Here is a 26,322-nt window from a genome sequence, read left to right as displayed (position 1 = left end):
AATACCCTTTTGTCATGTCAAGGGTAGTCAGATACGAGCCGTACCCAGCCGCTCAAGGAGGTCGTCAATGCGGGGCATGGGGTAGGCATCGAACTTGGAGATCTGATTCAGGCGTCTAAAGTCATTACAGAACCTCCAGGAGCCGTCTGGCTTGGAGACGAGGACAATAGGGCTGGACCAGGGACTATGGCTCTCTTCAATTATGTCCATGTCCAACATACGTTTCACCTCCAGTTCGACCTCTGCGCGTTTTGCCTCCGGGAGTCGGTAGGGCCTCTCCCGGACGATTACCCCGGCTCCGTGACTATATCGTGGGCAATCAGCGCGGTCCGGCCGGGTGACTCGCTCACTACCTCGGGGATGGCTCGGAGTGTTTGGGCTAACTCCTGCCGCTGCTTGGGGTCAGCTCTTCGCCGAGGTTAAGGGCAGTTGTGCTTGCGAAAAGGGAGATTGACCTATGGGAGCTGGGAAGCTCCTCTCTATCTCTCCAGGGCTTTAACAGGTTGACATGATAGATCCTCTCACTTTCGGTCGGCGATTGGGCTGTTTCACCAAATAGTCGGCGCAGTCCTTTCTCTCCTTAACCTCGTAAGGCCCTTGCCAGTGGCGAGCAGCTTCGAGTGGGAGGTCGGGGCGAGCACCATAACTTCGGTCCCCGGGCGGAACTCCCTGAGGACGGAGTTGCGGTTGTAACACCGGGCCTGCGCTGCTTGCGCACGCAGTCCGTGCTCTTTTAGGAGGGGCCTGATCTTTGTGAGTCGGTCGCGCGTTGCGCCACGTCTCAAAATGTTAGAGGAGGGAAGAGCCTCGGCCTCCCAGCCTTCTTTTAGGATGTCGAGGATTCCCGGGGTTGTCGCCCGTATAGTAATTCAAATGGGGAGAAGCCTGTAGAGGCCTGGGGTACCTCCCGGTAGGCAAAAGCACGGCGGGAGGAGCTGGTCCCAGTTCCTGCCGTCCGCTGACTACCTTGCGGAGCATCTGCTTAAGCGTCTGATTAAACGTTCACCAACCCGTCAGTTTGCGGGTGATAGACTGGCGCTTTCAGGTGCTTTATCTGCAGTAATTTGGCTACCTCCTTGAGCGTATCCGAAGTGAAGGCGTACCCTGGTCCGTGAGGACCTCCTTGGGTATGCCCAGCGTGAAAACAAATTAACCAGTTCCGTGCGATGCTTTTAGTATTAGCGGGCGCAGGGGAACCGCCTCTGGGTACCGGGTGGCATAGTCCACCATGACTAGGATATACTTGTGGCCACGGGTTGAGGGCTCCAGGGTCCCACCAAATCGACCCCTATCCTTTCAAAGGGGATGTCCACGAGGGAATAGGGACTAGAGGAGCACGGTCCCTCCTAGGAATCTGGCGGGTCTGGCACTCGGACAGGATTGACAGAACCGCGGACCTCCTCATTGATCCCAGGCCAGTAAAAGCGGGCTTAATCCTCTCCAGTGTTTTTCGGCCCCGAGGTGGGCCTAGGAGGTGAGCATGTGCCAGCTTCGCATATCTCCCGCCCGGAAGGTACGCGGAATTAGCAACAACTTCCGCACCTCGCCCTCATGGGTAGCCACTTTCGGTACAACAGATCATTCTCAAGGACAAAGAAGGGTTCCGGTGTGGATCCGTCCGCTGTTGAGCTGTTAGGCAGAACGACGCATTCGGGCAAAGCGCGGGAGTCATCATTCCACTGCTCCCTCTTAAAGGAGGCGGCGTGGACGAAATTGATGGTCCAGGCGCCGAGAGGGTCTTGGGGCCTGGGCCGGGAAGAGTTCCTGGCTAGTCCCTTCTCCGGCGGAATCTTCGGGTCAAGGTCCGTAGCCACGAAGGTCCCCGAGACACCAGCGCCCATAGGGCCTGCCCTTGTGCACGCGTGGAGGCCGCTGGAGGGGTGCCTTTTCCCCTCATAACAAGATCCAACGAGGCCCGGGAGCGCGAATGGCTTACCGCTGATTCTTTTAGACCAGTCTTGTCCCAAAATCACTGGGAAGGGGGGGTCAGGTAACACAGCGACCGTCATTTGGATTGGTTCCCCCTTCCAGGTGACATAGCAGTGGCGGAGCGATATGACCTAGTCCCCCATGCACACAGGTGACCAACAAATGCTGTTTTAACCACTGTTGCGGTAAGACAAAGCGGCGAGCAACAATGGTAATGTTGCTGCGGAATCAAACAAAGCCACCACGGCGTGCCCATTTAGCAACACCACTCCCGTATTCGACTCGCCAAGGGATGCGGCGGGTACAATACCTCTCCGACGATGTCCAGCTGCAGTCCATAGGCTCCGGGCGATGTGATGGGGCAGTTTGGCAGCAGGTGACGGTCTCGCCACACTTGAAACAGCGCGTCTGACCCGGCCTCTCTCTGGCTCTGGCTGGCGCTTCTGCAGCGCGTCGAGGGGCTTCGGGGTGGCCGCCCGTCCCTGCGGTTCCAGCGAGCAGGCTTTTCTGACCCCCAAGTCGGAGGACCGCCAACTGGCGCTCCAGGGCGTCGAGGAGGCCCGACATGTTCTGATAGGCGTGTCCCGGACCTGCTGGGCGAGGGAACTGGGCATCGCATTGACCAGGCCTTCACAGGCCACCCGCTCGACCACTTTCCGCCCGTCGGGTCTCTGGCGTAGCCAGCGGCCCATCTTGCCCCAGAACTTCGAGCGCCTGGGCGGCGGGCTTTTCAGGGTCAAAGACCCAGTTCCGCCATTCGCCGCCTGCTGGCCGGGCTAATGCCGTAGCGGGCCAGTATTTGGGCTTGAGGAGGTCGTATTAGCGCCTCCTCCTCAGGGAGGTCATAATAGGCCCGCAGCGCTGGTCCTTCAGGTATGGCGCCAGGATGGGCGCCCACTGGACCGCTGCCACTCGCGTTCGGGTGGCCGTCCTCTCAAACATGCCCAGGTAGGCATCGGCGTCCTCCGAAGGGCCCGCGGGACTAAAGGAGGCGGCTGCCTGGGCGGGTCTGGTCTCGCCCGTTGGGCTTCCACTAACCTGGCCTCGTGGCCTCCAGCTCCCGGGTGGTGGCGGCTTGCGCAGCTGCAGCGCCTGGAGCTGGTCATTCATCGCCTGCAGCACGTGTTGAGGTCCTGTCCCTCCGTCATTCCGGGATCTCTCTATCCTGCCACTCGCCACTGTGTAAGGACCGAGGAGACAGCAATAGGGTTGGGGTTTCCGGCCCCGTATATTGTACACAGCAAACAAAAACACCGGTCAAAATTATAAACAAACAGTTCATAATGCGCGACGCCGACTCCTGGCGTCGCGGCCATTTTATTGGGGTGGAGCGGAAGTGGAGGAATGCGGGAAGGACCGCAAGGGAGGATGGGAAGGATGGCGTCAGGGCAAGATGGCGGAGGAAGGGCGGAAGTACGCGACTGCGTCAATCCAGGCCTATGGTGCAGGAAGGTCTTTCTTTCTATGAGGAAGCAGAGGGAGAAAGTTAATACCCCGCCATTCCCTGGCGGCGAATGGTTTCCCAGGTGTTATCGAATCAATCCGCGGCCTCCTACTCGCGCGTGCGTGACAATATATATACAGTAATCCCTCGCTGTATCGCGCTTCGACTTTCGCGGCTTCACTCTATCGCGATTTTTTTTCATACACGCTTACGTCACTACGCATGCGCTTTATGAGAACTTTTATCTAAGCCCCACAATGGCTCCTAAACGTGCTGCTTTTTCTAAGCCTTCTGAAAATAAAACTAAGCCAGAGGAATATGCTTACCATCCAGGAGAAGGTGAAACTCTTGGATATGATCAGAGATGGCAAGAAAGTCATGGAGGTTGCCTGGCATTACAACTTGAATGAGTCTACTGTTCGCTACATCCGTAAAGATGAAAAGAACATCCGTGAAACAGCTACTGTCTCTTTCAACAAAGAAGCAAAGCGCATTGTGACAAGTCGTAATAAGTTCATTGTGAAAATGGAATCTGTCCTAGCAATTTGGATCAGCGACAGCCGCAAGAAAAACATTCCGTTGGATTCGCTGGTCATCCGGGAGAAGGCAAGGCAGCTCTATCAGCGCTTACGGCGGACGATCCTCAGCCAGGACCCTCTTCTGCAACATTTATAGATTTCACGGCGAGCAAGGGTTGGTTTGAAAAGTTCCAGAAGAGGTATCATCTGAAGAGTGTCGTTCTCCACGGAGAAGCTGCCTCTGCTGATCAGCCTGCAGCAGAGGACTACGTGAACAACACGTTCAAAAAAATCCTTGAGGAGGGCAAGTATCATCCAGAACAGGTGTTCAATATGGATGAAACAGGACTTTTCTGGAAAAGAATGCCTTCCCGGACATTCATTTTCAAGGATGAGGCCAAGGTCCGTGGCTTCAAGGCGTTAAAGATCGCGTGACTATTGTTATGTGTGGAAATGCTGAGGATTTTGCTCAAGCCTGCCCTTATCTATAAAGCCAAGAACCCTAGAGCCCTGAAGAATAAAAACAAGAACCAGCTGCCAGTGCATTGGATGCACAACAACAAGGGCTGGATCACAAAGCAGCTGTCATCGGACTGGTTTCACGAGTTCTTCATCCCCCAAGTCAAACTGTATCTCGCGGAGAAGGGACTCGAGTTTAATGTCCTTCTCCTCATGTACAATGCTGGAGGTCATGCGCAAGACCTATCCTACGGCGGTGTGCGGATCGAGTTCCTTCCTCCCAACACCACTTCGCTGATCCAGCCCATGGATCAAGGCGCTATTCAGCGCTCAAAGCCCTCTACACGCGAAACACCCTGCAGCACCTCGTCGAAGGCATGAACTTTGAGCAGAACTTCTTGCTGAAGGAGTACTGGCGGCAGTATACCATCGCAACCTGTCTGAAGAACATCCAGGCTGCATTGAAGGACATAAAGACGGAGACCGTGAAGGCTAGCTGGAAGATGTTGTGGCCTGAAATTGTCCACGACTACAGAGGACTCACCCCAGAGGATATGTTTACTTCGGCAGTGGATAAGGCAGTTAGGCTAGCCCACATGCTGACAGGAGAAGGTTTCTGGATATGACTCGCGATGACGTGGATGAGCTGCTGGAGACACACTCGGACCCCTTAAATGACGAGGATCTGGTGGAGATGGCTAAATCTGCGAGTGAGGAGGAGGAGCAGGAGCAGCCAGAGGTTCCTGGGGGTCAGGAGGAGGAAGTTGGCCTTACACTTGAGCGTCTCTCACAAGTCATGAGAACTGTTAAGGAAGTACAGGACATGATTGGTGAATGGGACCCACAAATGATGCGTGCATTGCAGTTCCAGAATGCGCTTGATGGAGCGATCGAACCATACAAAAGCCTCCTCGCGCAAATGAAAAGACAGCGGCAGCAACTGCCTATCACGATGTTTTTCAGCCGCGCACCCAGACACCCACTGCCCACTCCTAGGACTGCTTCAGCAGAAGAAGGCAACGATGCACCTGCTGAAGATACTGAACCACCTTAAGACTCTCCTACTGAGGTTGTGCCTTCATAGGTTAGTGGTTGTGTGTAAGAGCGGTGTGTGTGTTATTAATTGTACATTACAATAATAATATTATATTTGTAACATCTAATATGTCTTATTTTCTCTTATTTTGTGTAATATATTGGGTAATACGCACGTAATGGTGACTAACGGTGTTTGTTCATGTCTAGAGGGCTCTAATAATGTTAAAAACGTATTTAAAAGGTCGTAAACAGGTTTTCTATACTCTAACTGCGAAAATGTTCGATTTATAAATAAAGAATCCTACTTACGAAAATTCATTTATCGCGTAGAGTCTGGAACGGATTAACTATAAACGAGGGTTCACTGTATATATATATATATATATATATATATATATATATATATATATACAGTGGTGTGAAAAACTATTTGCCCCCTTCCTGATTTATTATTCTTTTGCATGTTTGTCACACAAAATGTTTCTGATCATCAAACACATTAAACCATTAGTCAAATATAACACAAGTAAACACAAAATGCAGTTTTTAAATGATGGTTTTATTATTTAGGGAGAAAAAATCCAAACCTATATGGCCCTGTGTGAAAAAGTAATTGCCCCTTGTTAAAAAATAACCTAACTGTGGTGTATCACACCTGAGTTCAATTTCCGTAGCCACCCGCAGGCCTGATTACTGCCACACCTGTTTCAATCAAGAAATCACTTAAATAGGAGCTGCCTGACACACAGAAGTAGACCAAAAGCACCTCAAAAGCTAGACATCATGCCAAGATCCAAAGAAATTCAGGAACAAATGAGAACAGAAGTAATTGAAATCTATCAGTCTGGTAAAGGTTATAAAGTCATTTCTAAAGCTTTGGGACTCCAGCGAACCACAGTGGGAGCCATTATCCACAAATGGCAAAAACATGGAACCGTGGTGAACCTTCCCAGGAGTGGCTGGCCGACCAAAATTACCCCAGGAGCGCAGAGACGACTCATCCGAGAGGTCACAAAAGACCCCAGGACAACGTCTAAAGAACTGCAGGCCTCACTTGCATCAATTAAGGTCAGTGTTCACGACTCCACCATAAGAAAGAGACTGGGCAAAAATGGCCTGCATGGCAGATTTCCAAGACGCAAACCACTGTTAAGCAAAAAGAACATTAGGGCTCGTCTCAATTTTGCTAAGAAACATCTCAATGATTGCCAAGACTTTTGGGAAAAATACCTTGTGGACTGATGAGACAAAAGTTGAACTTTTTGGAAGGCAAATGTCCCGTTACATCTGGCGTAAAAGCAACACAGCATTTCAGAAAAAGAACATCATACCAACAGTAAAATATGGTGGTGGTAGTGTGATGGTCTGGGAACCATGAATTCTACTGTCTACCAAAAAATCCTGAAGGAGAATGTCCGGCCATCTGTTCGTCAACTCAAGCTGAAGCGATCTTGGGTGCTGCAACAGGACAATGACCCAAAACACACCAGCAAATCCACCTCTGAATGGCTGAAGAAAAACAAAATGAAGAGTGGCCTAGTCAAAGTCCTGACCTGAATCCAATTGAGATGCTATGGCATGACCTTAAAAAGGCGGTTCATGCTAGAAAACCCTCAAATAAAGCTGAATTACAACAATTCTGCAAAGATGAGTGGCCAAAATTCCTCCAGAGCGCTGTAAAAGACTCATTGCAAGTTATCGCAAACGCTTGATTGCAGTTATTGCTGCTAAGGGTGGCCCAACCAGCTATTAGGTTCAGGGGCAATTACTTTTCACACAGGGCCATGTAGGTTTGGATTTTTTCTCCTAAATAATAAAACCATCATTTAAAACTGCATTTTGTGTTTACTTGTGTTATATTTGACTAATGGTTAAATGTGTTTGATGATCAGAAACATTTTGTGTGACAAACATGCAAAAGAATAAGAAATCAGGAAGGGGGCAAATAGTTTTTCACACCACTGTATATATATATATATATATATATATATATATATAAGATGTGTTGAGTACAAGTTCAAGGAGGTTATGCTCAAGGCATGCAAATAGGGCTGCTCAGAGGCATTGCAAGGAGTTGGGCGAGCACAGAGGAGCTGCTTCAGCCTGCTGTCATTGCAAAGCAGCAAACAATATGCTGAGAGGCAAGGATTGGAAACCCAGGGTGCCAAGGCAAATTGGCACACTTTTCAGTTTGGATGGTGATAGTGACACAAGCTAAGCTATGTGTGGGATGGGTAATTTGTCTGCCATGCTGGACCTGAAATGAGCCTAAGGACGAGGAGGTTTGGAGCATGAACTGATACAGCACGTTGCCGTGCCCACCACACGACAAACCCTAGATCCTTGATGTGCATAAATCTCCCATGGACTGTTGTGACATTGAAATAGGAGACAGAAAGTGCAGGTGGCTTTAAAAAATAAAATTAAAATAAATAAAAAAAAGTTAAGGAAACTTAAGCGATTATGTCTCCCATGGCTGTAACAATGGGATCGTTGTAAACTGTTAATGATTGCGCTATTGTTTCTTTTCTTGTTTTTGTTGGTAGAAATAAACCTGTCTGATTTATGCACAGCGAACTGTCAGTGCAATTTTGTTCCTTGTGTCTGGGAAGGGACATTACAATATTAATACAAACAATATAACCAGTGGTGCTTCTGTTATGAATGTACTCATTCGTAAAAAAGGCAGAAACGCTGAGTCATTTGTTCATAATTTGTTCAGATATGAAAGATCGGATGTTGACAATAACAGTTATTTATTTCAGCATTTAAAGCAGAAACAACAGAATGAAACCGGTGTGAGAAAGCACGGGATGAAGATAAAACCTGTCCCTAACCAACAGCTCAGAAGAATCCTTCGCCCTGTTTTAGTATAGCCCAGACAAGAAATGCTCCCTGTTATATACAGTATTCCATTTGATAGCACTATTATGTTAGGAGTAAGTGGGCCTAGGTGACAAAAATGTCTAAGCTGTCGGTCATGCCTTCTTACCCTGTAATGGTGTCGAGGCTGTGATGGGGAGAACAAGCACTTATAGTTATACTTGGAGACTAGTAGTTATAGTAGAGGGAAGAAGCTGGCTGTACAGGTTTTTGTATTTCTAAGAAGAAGTCAGCAGTATTTTTTGTAGTAAAGTATTTAAATAAATTGTTAATTTTCTATATATATTTAAAAAAATTGAGGTTCAGTTTTTTTTTGCCATATTGCCCAGCCTTACTTTAAGCATGTCATCTGTGAGCTGAGGCAGATATTTGTGAAATGCAGGCATTAAACAGGAAATGCCTCTAGTAAAAGTGAACAGTCAAACATTGCAAAACCCACAAGCTTTTAAAAAAACGTATAGCTTGTTAATATTACATTTAAGATAACTGTTTTTACATAATTTTCAAATCAAATGAAGATGTTCAGCATCAGGTTAACCCTGAAATGTGTTTTTATACCTAAAAATGTAGAATCACTTCATGTTCAAGTATACTAAATGAGTTATAGAATCCAGCTGCTTATGCTGTTCTGCAGTCCACTTTAGAATAAAAAAATATAGGGTTATCCATGCCCCAAACAATATTTTGTTGTTTTCTGGAAAATATGTAATTTTCTTGAGTACATTCATTAATCTAATGGTTAAAGTATTTGAGTTAAAAAAAGACTTTAGACACCATTGTTGTGCAATTTGGGCACAAATGCTAGAGGAATGCTTCAGGTATGCAACTACATTGTTTTGTCAGGGTCACATTGTGAGTATTACAAATTAATCGAGTTTGAAAAAAGCTGCATTTGACGATTACAGAGTTAATGTGCACTGCCCAACACAACCCAAACTCCATTATTAAAATCATTTGGAAAACTTTTTAAAGGTTCACAATCCTGTTAAATGCCATTTGTTCTTAATGTCAGCTGGAATGAGTCCTACGTTATCTGTTGTTAATTAACTTTTCAAATCAAGTACATTTTACTTACTATAAGCATCTTTTGCAGTCTGTGAGTTCATAAATTAGAATAGGCACAAGTAAATACTATTTATTTTATCCTTGTTTTATGTAAGTCATCAAGATCATATAAAGTTGGCTAAAAATTAGAATTAAAAAAACACAAATTTCATGTTTTTCAGGAGAATTTTTGTCTCATTAATCCCTCAGATAAATAATCTTGTTCTTTTTTTATTTTCTCCATATGTAGCTGTCTTGGGATTAGTCAGTTTTATACATGAACGCTGATATTTCATGATTATTGAATATGAGGAATTTATGGACAAACTAAGTTTCAATAATGATCATATGGCTAAAATGTAGCCTCATTGTGGTCCAAGCAATAATTGCAGCTTCAAACAGAAAATGTATTTTTAGGGAAAGAAATATGTAAGAGCATCCTACCTGCTCTTCATTTCTTTGCTTGTCAAGCAAACTGTGAGTGCTTCAGGACAGGTAACAGTAAACCAGAATTAGTTCCAAAATAGAAAATAATTTGTGGATAACATTGTGGATTGAACTTTTACTAGTAACAAATGATAGCATCAAACTGATTTCTGTTTGAGTTTTTGGAAGTTTCTTGAAGGATTCAGGTTGTGAGTATGCTGGCAGTAATTACAATGTAATGTTCTGTTAGTGTTCATTTTGCATCAGGCCACAATGTTATATTACCTTCTAATTCTATGGGTCATTGAATGTGATAATTCATTTTCTAATTTCTGGTGTAATATGATTTGTAATGTGATAGCTTTATGAGGAAGTACCCTTGTAATAAACTGTTTGTGTATCACTATGTGCCTGTAATTCAATTGCTACTTTTTTTTGTACAGTGCAGTGATATGCTTGCTTGCCATAACTACTGGCATTGGGCACTCTATTTCATTGACAAGGTAAGCTAGTATTAACTTATAACAATTTTTTCATTCCACTTTGTTATGTTTAAATGTTTTAAAAAAAAAACCAAGTATATTTTATTTAAAGGAAAAAATCCCTCATAACTTACTTTAATGTTTTTTAAGATTATATCATTGCAAAGCAGTCATGATTCCTTTTAATACCTTTAGCTTCCAAACTTCAAACAGTTTTGTAATACTAATAGAGTACTTCTTAGAACAAGTGATTACCACAAAACAACATTTCAAGCATTCTGTACACTTTCCCTGTACACTGGTAGAAGCAGGATGTAGCAGTAATAAGTATCAGGCCACATTTCTGTTAATTGAAATATACATTATATATACATCATTGCTAAAAAAAATTATTTTTCTTTTCTTACAGGGTGAATATGAATCAGCTTTGACTATATATGACGGCAAGGTGGGTATAATTATTTATTAGGTTGTAATTTGCTGTGTAACTGTGGTATGAATAATATAAAGGAAACATTTTTTTTTTTATGATGCTGCCACTGACTCTTATATGCACTAGCAAACTTATGTTCGGCTTTAGTAGAAACATATCATAATGAACCCAAACATACAACTTATTCTACAGCCTCAATTTCTTTATTTGATCCTTCTAGGTAGTCCTCAGTCTACTTTATAAATGGCAGAAGCAAATGCCTGTATTTTACATAATAAGTGGCAATTGCGCATTTGTCCCTGTAATAAGAAAATAAAAGCAAAGATCCATGAAGTAAAATAAGGCTGATATAGCCCTATTCTGTAGATACAGTGTACTGTATTTAGCCACACAGTGCTGTCTTTGTATACAGTAAATACAATCAGAGTTATCAAAGTGTGTCTGTATTTTACTTCTTTATTTAATCTTATAACTTTTGATTATTTGGAAAAATGAACTATATATGTTGTTTTGAAAAATATATTGAATGTTTTTAGTTTTAAATGTTTAATTTTTACAATAAGTAAAGAATTTGGTGTTCTACAACTTCCTTGCAGATTTTTCCTTCTTATAAGACATCTGGAGCCATGTTGGATATCGTAGATACTTGCTCATTACTTTACAGACTTGAAATGGAAGGTAAAATTAATACATAAACACAATTTGTATTTATTTTTAATCAGTCATTGGTAATTTCTGTGTCTTAGCTTGTGTATCATTTCAAATCTACATCATAAAATGATAAAGTCAGTATCAGCCACATCGTTAAAATTAAAAGTTTACAATGGGTCTCAGGAGGTTACAACAGCTAATGCATATGATCTTCATTTAGAGCAGGAAACAATACATGTTAGATTAACAACATCTCATTATTTAAAACAATTGTTTAAAACAAATTTTTGTACTAATACATTTTAGAAATTTGATAAACTTATGCCATCTTAAATTGTAAAATACTAATAGAACAGAATGTAACACTCTCATACCTGATTCATTTAGTTCAATGTCACAGAGAATTGTAGCCTATCCTTGCACACAGGGTGCAGAGCTGGAAATAGTCCTGGACCGGGTACAAAGTCCATTACAAGGCCCACTCACAATCACATTTTGGCCAGTTAACCTAACCTTTGTGAGAACATGCAAAATCTAGATTACAGTCATATGAAAAAGTTTCTGAACCCCTCTTAATTCTTTGGATTTTTGTTTATCATTGGCTGAGCTTTCAAAGTAGCAACTTCCTTTTAATATATGACATGCCTTATGGAAACAGTAGTATTTCAGCAGTGACATTAAGTTTATTGGATTAACAGAAAATATGCAATATGCAGCATAACAAAATTAGACAGGTGCATAAATTTGGGCACCCCAACAGAGATATTACATCAATACTTAGTTGAGCCTCCTTTTGCAAATATAACATCCTCTAGACACCTCCTATAGCCTTTGATGAGTGTCTGGATTCTGGATGGAAGTATATTTGACAATTCTTCCATACAAAATCTCTCCAGTTCAGTTAAATTTGATGGCTGCTGATAATGGACAGCCTGCTTCAAATTATCACATAGATTTTCAATGATATTTAAGTTAGGGGACTGTGATGGTCATTCCAGAACATTGTACTTCTCCCTCTGCATGAATGCCTTTGTAGATTTCAAACTGTGTTTTGGGTCATTGTCTTGTTGGAATATCCAACCCCTGTGTAACTTCAACTTTGTGACTGATGCTTGAACATTATCCTGAAGAATTTGTTGATATTGGGTTGAATTCATCTGACCCTCGACTTAACAAGGGCCCCAGTCCCTGAACTAGCCACACAACCTCACAGCATGATGGAAGCTCCACCAAATTTGACAGTAGGTAGCAGGTGTTTTTCTTGGAATGTGGTGTTCTTCTTCCGCCATGCTAAACGCTTTTTGTTATGACCACATAACTCAATTTTTGTCTCATCAGTCCAAAGCACTTTGTTCCAAAATGACTCTGGCTTGTCTAAATGAGCATTTTGCATACAACAAGTGACTCTGTTTGTGGCGTGAGTGCAGAAAGGGTTTCTTTCTCATCACCCTGCCATTACAGATGTTCTTTATGCAAATTGCGCTGAATTGTAGAACGATGTACAGATACACCATCTGCAGCAAGATGTTCTTGGAGGTCTTTGGAGGTGATCTGTGGGTTGTCTGTAACCATTCTCACAATCCTGTGCATATGCCGCTCCTGTATTTTTCTTGGCCTGCCAGACCTGGGTTTAACAGCAACTGTGCCTTACAAGGGGACCCAAATTTTTGCACAGCCAGTTTTTCACATTTGATTCAATTTCATACAACTAAATACTGCTTCACTAAAAATCTTTGCTTGGAAAACACCCCAGTACTCAGATGTTCCTGGGAAATGACAGACATATGACTGTTATCTTTTTTGTTGAAAGGACAGTAAATTATTATGCAGGCTGAGAGGGGTTCCCAGACTTTTTCATATGACCGTATATGTTTTTGCATCTGCCTCTATGACGGACAGCTGGTTAAAAGTTCATTGCAGTTTACTTGAGAGCAAAGTCCTGCATATAATGCACTGCTCCTGACATTGTGACTTTTTCTGCTCCAAATAACTTTCTTTATCACACTTCAATTGAGTTTATTTTTTATTTTTTTATTACAGCAAATATAATTTATGAAGCAGTGGTGAATGCCAGAGTTAACTTTTAATCAATTTGCGGATAGCAGTGCTAACAATTTACTTGGTAACATGTAGGGAAAAAAGTAACCTTAGAAAGCAAACTTAAATGTTTTATACATTTAAATTAACCTTTGCTACTCTGGGTGTTTAATCTTTTCACTTCCTCTCAGAAGTGTTTTCCTTACCTAGTGAAAAGTAAATTTTTTACGTTTTAGAGACTGCATATCTTCATTTTCATAAATGCTTTTGTGCTTTAAGTCTTCTCTAGAATCCAACAAGAATGAAGAGACTTGATTTGGGAAATGATATTAAACATTTGTACAGTTACAGTAATCTGAACTGAATTATTTTTGTAATGTTTTATTAGTGGTTGATAGTGGACATACAGTTAGTGGGTGTGACAGAGCACAGGAAGATATTGCGAAAGATGATCCGCTGTGGCGACTCCTAAGGGGAGCAGCCAAAAGAAGAAGAATAAGAAGTGGATGCTTAGAATGCATTGTTAATGTTGCTCTATTCAAAATATTGTGACTGGAATCTGTTTTGTTTTATTGAGTATTATTTATTTTAACTCCTGTTTAATCCATAAGCCATTAAACAAAATTAGATTAGGTGTTACCAACATTTTGAGATATATACAGTATATCTATATATAAATATATCTAGCCCCATCCTGTTTATTTAATTCCAGTGTGTTTCCCCTTTGGTAGATGTAAAGGTGGGTGAGCGATGGAAAGAAATTTCAGACCTTACTAAAGCACATGCAGATGACCATGTCCTCCTCTTCAATGATCTTCATTGTTTGATGGCAGCACTCGGAGCAAAAGATAAGGAGACAACTTCTCTGTTGATGGACTCACTAAAGGAACTTGCAGCGTAAGAGAAAATATTTACAGTGGTGTGAAAAACTATTTGTCCCCTTCCTGATTTCTTATTCTTTTGCATGTTTGTCATACAAAATGTTTCTGATCATCAAACACATTTAACCATTAGTCAAATATAACACAAGTAAACACAAAAAGCAGTTTTTAAATGATGGTTTTTATTATTTAGGGAGAAAAAAAATCCAAACCTACATGGACCTGTGGGAAAAAGTAATTGCCCCCTTGTTAAAAAATAACCTAACTGTGGTGTATCACACCTGAGTTCAATTTCCATAGCCACCCCAGGCCTGATTACTGCCACACCTGTTTCAATCAAGAAATCACTTAAATAGGAGCTGCCTGACACAGAGAAGTAGACCAAAAGCACCTCAAAAGCTAGACATCATGCCAAGATCCAAAGAAATTCAGGAACAAATGAGAACAGAAGTAATTGAGATCAATCAGTCTGGTAAAGGTTATAAAGCCATTTCTAAAGCTTTGGGACTCCAGCGAACCACAGTGAGAGCCATTATCCACAAATGGCAAAAACATGGAACAGTGGTGAACCTTCCCAGGAGTGGCCGGCCGGCCGACAAAAATTACCCCAAGAGCGCAGAGACGACTCATCCGAGAGGTCACAAAAGACCCCAGGACAACGTCTAAAGAACTGCAGGCCTCACTTGCCTCAATTAAGGTCAGTGTTCACGACTCCACCATAAGAAAGAGACTGGGCAAAAACGGCCTGCATGGCAGATTTCCAAGACGCAAACCACTGTTAAGCAAAAGAACATTAGGGCTCATCTCAATTGTGCTAAGAAACATCTCAATGATTGCCAAGACTTTTGGGAAAATACCTTGTGGACTGATGAGACAAAAGTTGAACTTTTTGGAAGGCAAATGTCCCGTTACATCTGGCGTAAAAGGAACACAGCATTTCAGAAAAAGAACATCATACCAACAGTAAAATATGGTGGTGGTAGTGTGATGGTCTGGGGTTGTTTTGCTGCTTCAGGACCTGGAAGGCTTGCTGTGATAGATGGAACCATGAATTCTACGGTCTACCAAAAAATCCTGAAGGAGAATGTCCGGCCATCTGTTCATCAACTCAAGCTGAAGCGATCTTGGGTGCTGCAACAGGACAATGACCCAAAACACACCAGCAAATCCACCTCTGAATGGCTGAAGAAAAACAAAATGAAGACTTTGGAGTGGCCTAGTCAAAGTCCTGACCTGAATCCAATTGAGATGCTATGGCATGACCTTAAAAAGGCGGTTCATGCTAGAAAACCCTCAAATAAAGCTGAATTACAACAATTCTGCAAAGATGAGTGGGCCAAAATTCCTCCAGAGCACTGTAAAAGACTCATTGCAAGTTATTGCAAATGCTTGATTGCAGTTATTGCTGCTAAGGGTGGCCCAACCAGTTATTAGGTTCAGGGGGCAATTACTTTTTCACACAGGGCCATGTAGGTTTGGATTTTTTACTCCCTAAATAATAAAAACCATCATTTAAAAACTGCATTTTGTGTTTACTTGTGTTATATTTGACTAATGGTTAAATGTGCTTGATGATCAGAAACATTTTGTGTGACGAACATGCAAAAGAATAAGAAATCAGGAAGGGGGTAAATAGTTTTTCACACCACTGTATCTTGTCTTTTAGTCAACATTTCAATATTAAATCTTTATTTTAGAATAATATAATAATGTAATGTGTGGCTTGTAAGAAAGAAATATTTAGCCTGGTTTGAATAGTGTTCAACCTCAAATCATTTTAGAATTTTTGCAACCTCGAAGGTGTTAAAGTACTTGACTCAAGTAGAGTGGCTAGTTCTTTAGGTGCCTTTTTTAGTGAGCAATACAGATTCAGCCAATAATGAATAATTTGCTTTTAAAATATCCAAAAGCTGTGTTTGCCATGCCGAATGGTGTACTGTGGCTGGCTTTTTACTGCAGCATATGGTTTTATCTGTGCATAAGTCTGCTCTTCTTTGTCTATGAGTATTTGCACGGCACAAGTTTTTGTCTGTGGTAAAGTGTGCCCAGAGTCTGTAGCAGGTCAGTGCAGGTGCAGGTAATAATATATCTCAGACTCTGTGGGTGTATTGAAGAACAAATATACAGCTGTTGGGTAATTAATGAGGGAATTAACCGATTGTCCATTCACGTGTAAGAGCACGACTGACTCAACCATTCCATTTGGCTGCTGTTAATGCGGCACTTGAACTCACTGGGCTATAAAGAGCCCGAATGGTAGGAAACAGGAGAGAGAAAAATCAAATAATACAGAGAAAATAAGGAGACCTGCTATTCTAAGCTGATGAAGCATAGGAGACCCAACTCCTGGACAGCCAACGGATTGTGAGGGAAGTGGTCAGGATGAGAGCAAAAGTAGAGAAGACTACAGTTGCCAGAGTCTTAGCCCTGCTGAGTATATTGCAGGGTAAGCAGAGGAGACTATTGTGAGAGAGAGCATTGGAGTACAGCACGAAGTCCGATCCAGTCCCATTTTCAGCTAGATGTCATCTACAGTTAGTTCCATAAATATTTGGACAGAGACAACTTTTTATTAATTTTTGTTCTGTACATTACCACAATTAATTTTAAATGAAACAACTCAGATGCAGTTGAAGTGCAGACTTTCACTTTAATTCAGTGGGTTGAACAAAAGGATTGCATAAAAATGTGAGGCAACTAAAGCATTTTTTTAAAACAGTCCCCTCATTTCAGGGGCTCAAAAGTAATTGGACAATTGACTCAAAGGCTATTTCATAGGCAGGTGTGGGCAAGTCCGTCGTTATGTCATTATCAATCAAGAAGATAAAAGGCCTGGAGTTGATTTGAGGTGTGGTGCTTGCATGTGGAAGATTTTTCTGTGAACAGACAACATGCAGTCAAAGGAGCTCTCCATGCAGGTAAAAGAAGTCACCTTAAGCTGCGAAAACAGAAAAAACCCATCAGAGAAATTGCTACAATATTACAAGTGGCAAAATCTACAGTTTGGTACATCCTGAGAAAGAAAGTAAGCACTGGTAAACTCACCAATGCAAATAAACCTGGACGTCCGCGAAAGACAACAGTGGTGGATGATTGCAGAATCGTTTCCATGGTGAAGAGAAACCCCTTCACAACAGCCAACCAAGTGAACAACACTCTCCAGGGGGTAGGCATATCGATATCCAAGTCTACCATAAAGAGAAGACTGCATGAACTTAAATACAGAGGGTGCACTGCAAGGTGCAAGCCACTCATAAACCTCAAGAATAGAAAGGCTAGATTGGAATTTGCTAAAGAACATCTAAAAAAGCCAGCACAGTTCTGGAAAAACATTCTTTGGACAGATGAAACCAAGATCAACCTCTACCAGAATGATGGCAAGAAAAAAGTATGGAGAAGGTGTGGAACAGCTTATTATCCAAAGCATACCACATCATCTGTAAAACACGATGGAGGCAGTGTGATGGCTTGGGCGTGCATGGCTGCCAGTGGCACTGGGACGCTAGTGTTTATTGATGATGTGACACGGGACAGAAGCAGCCGAATGAATTCTGAGGTGTTCAGAGACATACTGTCTGCTCAAATCCAGCTAAATGCAGTCAAATTCATTGGGCAGCGTTTCATGATACAGATGGACAATGACCCAAAACATACAGCCAAAGCAACTAAGGAGTTTATTAAAGCAAAGAAGTGGAAAATTCTTGAATGGCCAAGTCAGTCACCTGATCTTAACCCAATTGAGCAGGCATTTCACTTGTTGAAGACTAAACTTCAGACAGAAAGGCCCACAAACAAACAGCAACTGAAAGCCGCTGCAGTAAAGGCCTGGCAGAGCATTAAAAAGGAGGAAACCCAGCATCTGGTGATGTCCATGAGTTCAAGACCTCAGGCTGTCATTGCCAGCAAAGGGTTTTCAACCAAGTATTAGAAATGAACATTTTATTTTTCCAGTTATTTAATTTGTTCAATTACTTTTGAGCCCCTGAAATAAAGGGATTGTGTTAAAAAAATGCTTTAGTTGCCTCACATTTTTATGCAATCTTTTTGTTCAACTCACTGAATTAAAGCTGAAAGTCTGCACTTCAACTGCATCTGAGTTGTTTCTTTTAAAATTCATTGTGGTACTGTACAGAACCAAAATTAGAAAAAAGTTGTCTCTGTCCAAATATTTATGGACCTAACTGTATTTAAGGAATTAGCTTATTGCTTTGATATTTAAGGCACCATTTTCTCAGGAATGCTACTTGGGGTTTGCAGCTGCATTTCTGCATCCTTGTTAAACCTGCTGTATTAACAGTCGTGGGCACCACTAAAAAATCTAGCAGAATGGGCAATGCCCACTTTGTCCTACAGGATGTTACTGTGTCATACAGAGTATTATGATATTACTGGAACATAACCAGCAATATGATTGACGTTATATGTCTACAGGGTTAATCATGCATATATTTTCCTGGGATATGGTTTAATTTTTTATTGTTACTATACATTATATTAATGTTTCATTACTAAAAATTTTTATGGAGTTCTGTGATTTGTGCCTCTTTGAACATCTATCAAGCTAGACAGGAGGCAAGATTTTCTTTCAAGGAATAACAACTCAAATATAAACGCTCAAAACATTTACCTTAATAAAAACAGTGTTAATTTGTGGAGGTTGATTATTTAAGCTTTCAAGTTTTCCTATTGTAATTAAATGGATGACTTCTGCTGTAACTGTGTATTGAGCAAAAAAGATAAATATAAAATAGACACTCATTTACTGACACATAAATAGTAAATGGCATTCTATAAAAATTACAACACAATACAGATCTCATAAAACACATTTTTGCAAGTTTGTTACATTTGACATGTAGTAAATTGATTATTTATTCTTGTCCTGTTGGCAGCTAAACTGAACCTTTAAGAGTCAGTTTAAGTGCTCATACTGGTACCTGTGCTTGAATTACAATTAAAACATGATACACTTAATAACCCTGAAAAGAAAAGGAAGTTAAATTACTTACTGATTTTTTTCCAGATCTCCAGGTGATAACTTCCAACATAAACTTGGTCTTGATCTTGGTCTACCACTCTGTAATGCTTTAATTGAATATGAAAATGGAAATTTTAGCAGAACTGTAGACCTGTTGAGTCCCATTCGGTACCAAATAAAGGCCATTGGAGGAAGTGATGCCCAGGTAAATATCTCATTAAACTTGAATTGATTAGTAATTCTTTATAATTCAGGTCCTGTTTGCTTTGAAATTATTATGTATTGACAAATTAATGATCTGCATCACAGCTCTGCTACCTCTTATGGTATAACATTACTTGTGAAACCATTGACAGACCTAATGAATGTTTACAGTAAAAAGGGGTGAGATATTAATGTGTGCAGTATCGTTATGGGAAGTCATGTTTTAACTATAATTTATAAAATCATGAATTTTGTTTTCTATTTGTTTCTTTAAATCTGAACTATTTAAAAATTAGACAAACTTAATAGAAGGAAGACTAGAGTTTTACAGTTCTTTGTCCATTAAAGAGAAAAGCAACATGGCAGAGACAACATCAAAAAAACTACTAGCCCACTTTGATTAAATATGATACACAACATCTGACCAAACAACTAAACTATTTGCCAACAAAAACACACATACATCGCCCATTATAAATATAAAGAGCTGTTGCAGGACCACCATGTTCCACATTTAAAAATGATAGTAGAAACATTACAGTGGAGACTTAGGCTCCAAAGAGGAATAGTAAAAACCAAACCAGAGCTCCTCAAGGATTTGTGACAGTCCAGGTTGGCTCCATGCCCCCAGGCTCCACTTGCACCCACAACCACCAATAATGTAACCTGGAATGAGCCTGGGAAATGAATACACATAATACTATAAGAGATGCTTTTGTTGTGAAGCAAAACAAACACAGGTTCAAAAACCCAAAGTGCAAAAATACAGTGCTAAAAGTTCTTCAAAAAACAAATATTCCAGAAAAATCAGTGTCAGTGGAGGTAAAAAAGTCAATAATGGAAAAATACTAATCCATTAAAATCGTGAGAGGAAACTGTCCTAAAAACACTCTGGTGCTTCCTCATGCCACCAACTCCTACTGACACCACTCTGCCTTACACCGGAGTCCTCTTGAGCAACATGTTACTCTAGGTACCTGAAGATCCTCAGCCGGAGTGACCCTCTTCAGCCCCCATTTGAAGTGTCAGCCATACTCTTCTCCTCAGGGCTCTTTACCCAGCTGCCTGCCTCCTCTGTATCGCACACTGGCTAATCATGGTTCCGCCATCTCTGTCATCATTCCTTTCTCTTTAACTTTTGTCAGTCTTTCTGTCCTTTTCAATTTTTCATTGTTCCTCAGTCTTTCCTAATCTCTCACACATGCTCCATTTTTAAATTGCTTTTGGGCACAGGTGCTGTAATAACCTACTCCAAGATGTGAAATAAAGCACTTGACTAATTCACTAGCTTTTGCAAGTGAATATGCAGTCAGCCAAGCACCCCAATCAACCTTGGGGCAGCACGTGAACGTTCCCATGTGTACTTGGGCTCCCTTGAAGGCCACAGATCATTCTTTATTTATATAAAATTCATGTTATTGTGAAGTGTTATTGGTCCTCCCCCATCACAGGATTTCCACAAAACAGATATGCATTTATGGGTGCCTGCATGCTTTTATGTTTTCAGACTTTGTGAAAAGCTAAATGATAATCCGTACATTATGTGGACTGCAGAGGGTACTCTTAGGCAGTTCCCAAACCCGTAGTAATGCCAGAAGAGTCCGGAGGTAAGTTCACAGGTCTTTAATTTTATACAAAGAGATTGCCTGTAAAGGACTTGGTCCAAATACTGAGCAGTCTTATCTTTGCCTTCATGCACTTCCACCTATGCCTACTGGCCTTACTGAAACCTACAGGATTCGGACATCCTTCCCTTTTCCTTGTACTTCTCTTCTACACTGATTTTCCTCCTCGTTATCCATGGCAAACAAACTCTTGTCAACAACTTCCACCCTACACTAAGTTCTCTTGAATTTGGCACTGGAGGTCCTTATAAAAGGTGGCCTCTGGGATTACAAGCAACCAAATGGCAAATGTTTCCAGATCATGCTTGACCCCTTGAAAGACATGCAACTGTCTCCTTAAATGGAAAGTGCCCTAGGTGTGACCAAAGCACAGTTTTAGCTTCCTGTTTCTTCTGAGCTGCAGGGAGGACTAACTGCTATCCTTTTGACTGTCTCCAGAAGCCTTATGATCTTTTAACGCCCTGTCCAGGGAGTGTTGCAACCCAGCTCCTAAATGGCTCCTTGGCCTTCCTTCTAGCCACAAGTCCAAGGGCAATTCACAGAGAATCAGCAACATTCTGAGTATTGTTCAATGACACCCGTTCTATAACCTTTTGGGTATGATGCCATTGTAGTCTGCCTCATAGCCCATGCTTTACAGTGACTGCCACTATTAAGTCATTAACAAACATTATATAATTCTTCTTTACAACTTTACAAATAATGAGTGACTTTATTATACTTTTTGCTTATAGCTGAGTTTTTGTTTGAGAATTTAGATCCAATATGAGTGTGTACTGATCTTTATCTGCAATATTCATATTTTAAATTCTGTGAACATGAGAGAAGAACCAGGGCTGGTGGGAAAAAATGTGGATGGGTTTGCTGCAAAACAGTGGTTTGACAATTTTAGAATGTTGAGGGGTCTGTCTGCAGGACTGCTTGAGACGCATAATCTTGACATGAAGACCAAGGACCCATAAACATATTCAGTAAATTAAAGTCTCAGAAATAAATCAGTGAAGCAGAAGTATAATGATTATCTTTAAATATTTACTCATGATTCATGTTTGCTGTATTCTCACCACTGTATGTAAAGAACACAATATCACAGTCCAATCAATGCAAAATGTCAGAGAGCTTTTCCAGAGAGAGTCAGCTAATGAAGAGTGTAATCAATCAAGTCATAAATATGAGGAGCAATGGAGGGTGATATTTGCAGAGTTTTAACACAGATTTTACTGTGAGCCCATTTGCAAGCGGGTAATATTGTGTCTTTTGTATGTGGTGATCAAAGGAGGCATGCTTTAATAGTAGAAATGTTACGTTCTTTGGCTTTAAAATAATCTTTACCCTGTTATTTAAATTTGTGTTGTAGAAATATTTTTTGTATTTTGTAGAAAGGCTGTTCATGTTAGCTGTTTTTTGTGGTGTTTTTTTTTTCATTTTTAGAGAGAGCTGTTTAATCAATTGCTAATACATGCAGCTTTAAAGTCAGAAAATAAATCCCACCAGAAAACAGCCAGGTAATTATATATATATAGAATATTCAGAAGAAAAAAGTGAGTATATCTATTACAAAGTGAATTAGTTGTCATGAATGAACAAAATAAGATGTTATACAAATTTATCAATTTTTAAGCAGTCTTTGAAAAAAAACAAAATCTAGATTGTATTTCTATTGTAACTATGGACATAATTTCATATTTATAATTTATTCATATATGCACATTCCTCATAGACCGTCTGCACCAAAGTTGGTTGGGCTTTAAGTTAAAATTACAAGCAAGTCACTTTGAACTATTTAATCATAGTTTTTAACAATTTGAAAAATGAAATATTATGCATTTTTAATTTGTGAGCTTGCTTTTCAAAGATCCTGAGGCAATAAATGTGCCTGAAAGATCTCAGTGATAAACAAGGTATAACAAAAGCTACTTAATGAATTTTGCTGGTTATAAAAGGTCTTTAGTGTTATATATATATATATATATATATATATACAGGTGCCGGTCATAAAATTAGAATATCATGACAAAGTTGATTTATTTCAGTAATTCCATTCAAAAAGTGAAACTTGTATATTAGATTCATTCATTACACACAGACTGATGTATTTCAAATGTTTATTTCTTTAAATTTCGATGATTATAACTGACAACTAATGAAAGTCCCAAATTCAGTATCTCAAAAAATTAGAATATCAATTAAGACCAATGCAAAAAAGGATTTTTAGAAATGTTGGCCAACTGAAAGGTATGGACATGAAAAGTATGAGCATGTACAGCACTCAATATTTAGTTGGGGCTCCTTTGGCCTGGATTACTGCAGCAATGCAGCGTGGCATGGAGTTGATCAGTCTTTGGCACTGCTCAGGTGTTATGAGAGCCCATGTTGCTCTGATAGTGGCCTTCAGCTCTTCTGAATTGTTGGGTCTGGTGTATTGCATCTTTCTCTTCACAATACCCCATAGATTTTCTATGGGTTTAAGGTCAGGCGAGTCCTTAAACCAGGTACTGGTAGCTTTGGCACTTTGTGCAGGTGCCAGGTCCTGTTGGTAAATGAAATCTGCATCTCCATAAAGTTCATCAGCAGCAGGAAGCATGAAGTGCTCTAAAACTTCCTGGTAGACGGCTGCGTTGACCTTGGACCTCAGAAAACACAATGGACCAACACCAGCAGATGACATGGCACCCCAAACCATCACTGACTGTGGAAACTTTACACTGGACCTCAAGCAACGTGGATTCTGTGCCTCTCCTCTCTTCCTTCAGACTCTGGGACCTTGATTTCCAAAGGAAATGCAAAATTTACTTTCATCAGAGAACATAACTTTGGACCACTCAGCAGCAGTTTTGTCTTTAGCCCAGACGAGACGCTTCTGACGCTGTCTCTTGTTCAAGAGTGGCTTGACACAAGGAATGCGACAGCTGAAACCCATGTCTTGCATACGTCTGTGCGTGGTGGTTCTTGAAGCACTGACTCCAGCTGCAGTCCACTCTTTGTGAATCTCCCCTACAATTTTGAATGGGTTTTGTTTCACAATCCTCTCCAGAGTGAGGTTATCCCTATTGCTTGTACACTTTTTTCTACCACATCTTGTCCTTCCCTTCGCCTCTCTATTAATGTGCTTGGACACAGAGCTCTGTGAACAGCCAGCCTCTTTAGCAATGACCTTTTGTGTCTTGCCCTCCTTGTGCAAGGCGTCAATGGTCGTCTTTTGGACAACTGTCAAGTCAGCAGTCTTCCCCATGATTGTGTAGCCTACAGAACTAGACTGAGAGACCATTTAAAGGCTTTTGCAGGTGTTTTGAGTTAATTAGATGATTAGAGTGTGGCACCAGGTGTCTTCAATATTGAACCTTTTCACAATATTCTAATTTTCCGAGATACTGAATTTGGGACTTTCATTAGTTGTCAGTTATAATCATCAAAATTAAAAGAAATAAACATTTGAAATACTTCAGTCTGTGTGTAATGAATGAATCTAATATACAAGTTTCACTTTTTGAATGGAATTACTTAAATAAATCAACTTTGTCATGATATTCTAATTTTATGACTGGCACCTGTATATATAACTTTTATATGGACATTTTACTACATGTTGGCCCTTTCACCTTGGAAATATTCTTGGAAGTTGTTATCTGTGTAGTTGGTCAAAGCATCGCTTCCAGTCCTTTGCATGTTTTCTGTCAGTCTCATGAATTTCACAACAGACATTGTAATTTCTAAGAACATTGTCTATACTTATATTCTATATAATGCTTTTTTATTTTAAGATGTCTGCTTGTGGAACGAGATGCCTTGAGACCAAACTCTTCTTTGACAAAAAGGCTCATCCAGAGGACCATGGCATTGCATCTGAATTAAATTTACCTAGAAAACTAATGTTATTTTAGTTGAGATGCATAATTGTTTTGGATTATAATCACAACCATGTTTTCTACTGCGTAAAAAAGAAGTGACCTTTCTGGATTTCAGGAGAACTTAATAGAATTTTGTTATATATTTTAAAGAAGCTTGCATTTATAATGAATGGAAAGTTAAATGTTTACACTACAAATTTTCTGTGGGAAAATGTTAAATACAGAATATGATCATGTGAGTGGTATGTTAAATCCTGGATAAAACAATAATGACAAATTAGAAGAATATATATGTAATTTCAAAAAATCTTCAAACATTAATGCAGTTTATAAATCAGAAGAAATTGTTTATTTAGAGGTAATACCGAATAAATACGTTTCACATTAGTGTCATAGTACATTTTCCAGCAAAAATCAAGTAATATTTTTTCAAACAAAAAATATTTTCCATTGTTTTAAAGTTCACAGATTTAATGCAGTGACCATGTTACTGTACGTCAATGGTAATATACATACATATGGTATGTAAGTGAGAGCTTTTATTCTGTGGCTTACAGAGTTTATTTTCATTCTCTTTTTTACTCTTTAAATTTTAGCCGTATTTTATTAGTGACATGTATAGCCACTGGGTTTTCATATTGTGAGGTAAAAAAATTTACATTGGAAGTAAGATATGCATAAAATAAATTTTATATTGCACAAATTAAAAGTGTACTAAACTAAACATTATACATAATGCTGGTGAAATTGTAACATTTTTTAATATGAACCTGCTACTTGACATCAGGTTGTGTTTTTAAATAAAGCTAAAACTCTATTGCATGACACATATTGCTATCTGTTCCCATATTGCTAAACTAGGAATTAATTGTAAGTGTTTATTATGAAGGCAACTTGAACACATATTTACATATACAATCGATACACAACCTATTTTCCATTGTTTTTAAAGCATTAATGGCCTCTTCAGAATATGTGATATGATGTGATGTGATATTTGCTTGCTTTTTTGTCAACATTACTGCTTCATACTGTCCCAGCCAGGCACCCTTGATGGGCATAAGAGCAGCATGTCATTGTCACCGGTCTTTTAGCACCAGGCTAGCTTCATGTTTAGTTAGAAGCAAAAGCAGTGAAGAGGAGCGACAGCCTGGTCATAAATAATAATTGTTACTATAAGCAGTGGTTATATTTTTTATTTGATTATTTTGGTCATAGATAAATTAACATAATTTTCCATGTAAAAGATCACTTTTACTCTCATATTACTTTCTTCATGTTTCATGTTTACTTTTAGTGTCCCATCACAAGTTACATTTACTCACAGTAAATAATAAAGCTGCTTGTGTATTAAGACTAAGCTGTACTGTTTTGCATAATATGTAAACTGAAATAATTTCTTTTGTAATATGCAATGATTTTAACACATCACTTTCTTTACT

General features: G+C 40.3%; 1 protein-coding gene across 1 annotated transcript in view; it reads left to right on the top strand.

Annotated features, from left to right (window-relative positions):
* Positions 1–26,236, top strand: part of LOC120533806 (tetratricopeptide repeat protein 38-like) — a 45,762-nt gene extending 19,526 nt beyond the window's left edge. Inside the window, exons 8-14 of the mRNA XM_039760779.1 lie at positions 10,185–10,244; positions 10,633–10,671; positions 11,253–11,334; positions 14,076–14,241; positions 19,249–19,408; positions 22,464–22,537; positions 24,794–26,236. Coding sequence (XP_039616713.1) covers positions 10,185–10,244; positions 10,633–10,671; positions 11,253–11,334; positions 14,076–14,241; positions 19,249–19,408; positions 22,464–22,537; positions 24,794–24,884 — 672 coding nt within the window. The 3' untranslated portion in view covers positions 24,885–26,236. The remainder of the gene's footprint in view (positions 1–10,184; positions 10,245–10,632; positions 10,672–11,252; positions 11,335–14,075; positions 14,242–19,248; positions 19,409–22,463; positions 22,538–24,793) is intronic.
* The last annotated feature ends 86 nt before the right edge of the window (positions 26,237–26,322 follow it).

The sequence above is a fragment of the Polypterus senegalus genome, chromosome 8 (assembly GCF_016835505.1).
Source record: "Polypterus senegalus isolate Bchr_013 chromosome 8, ASM1683550v1, whole genome shotgun sequence".
NCBI lineage: Eukaryota > Metazoa > Chordata > Cladistia > Polypteriformes > Polypteridae > Polypterus > Polypterus senegalus.
Note: the sequence above shows the minus strand (reverse complement) of the source record. Positions and strands in the feature narration are given on the sequence as shown.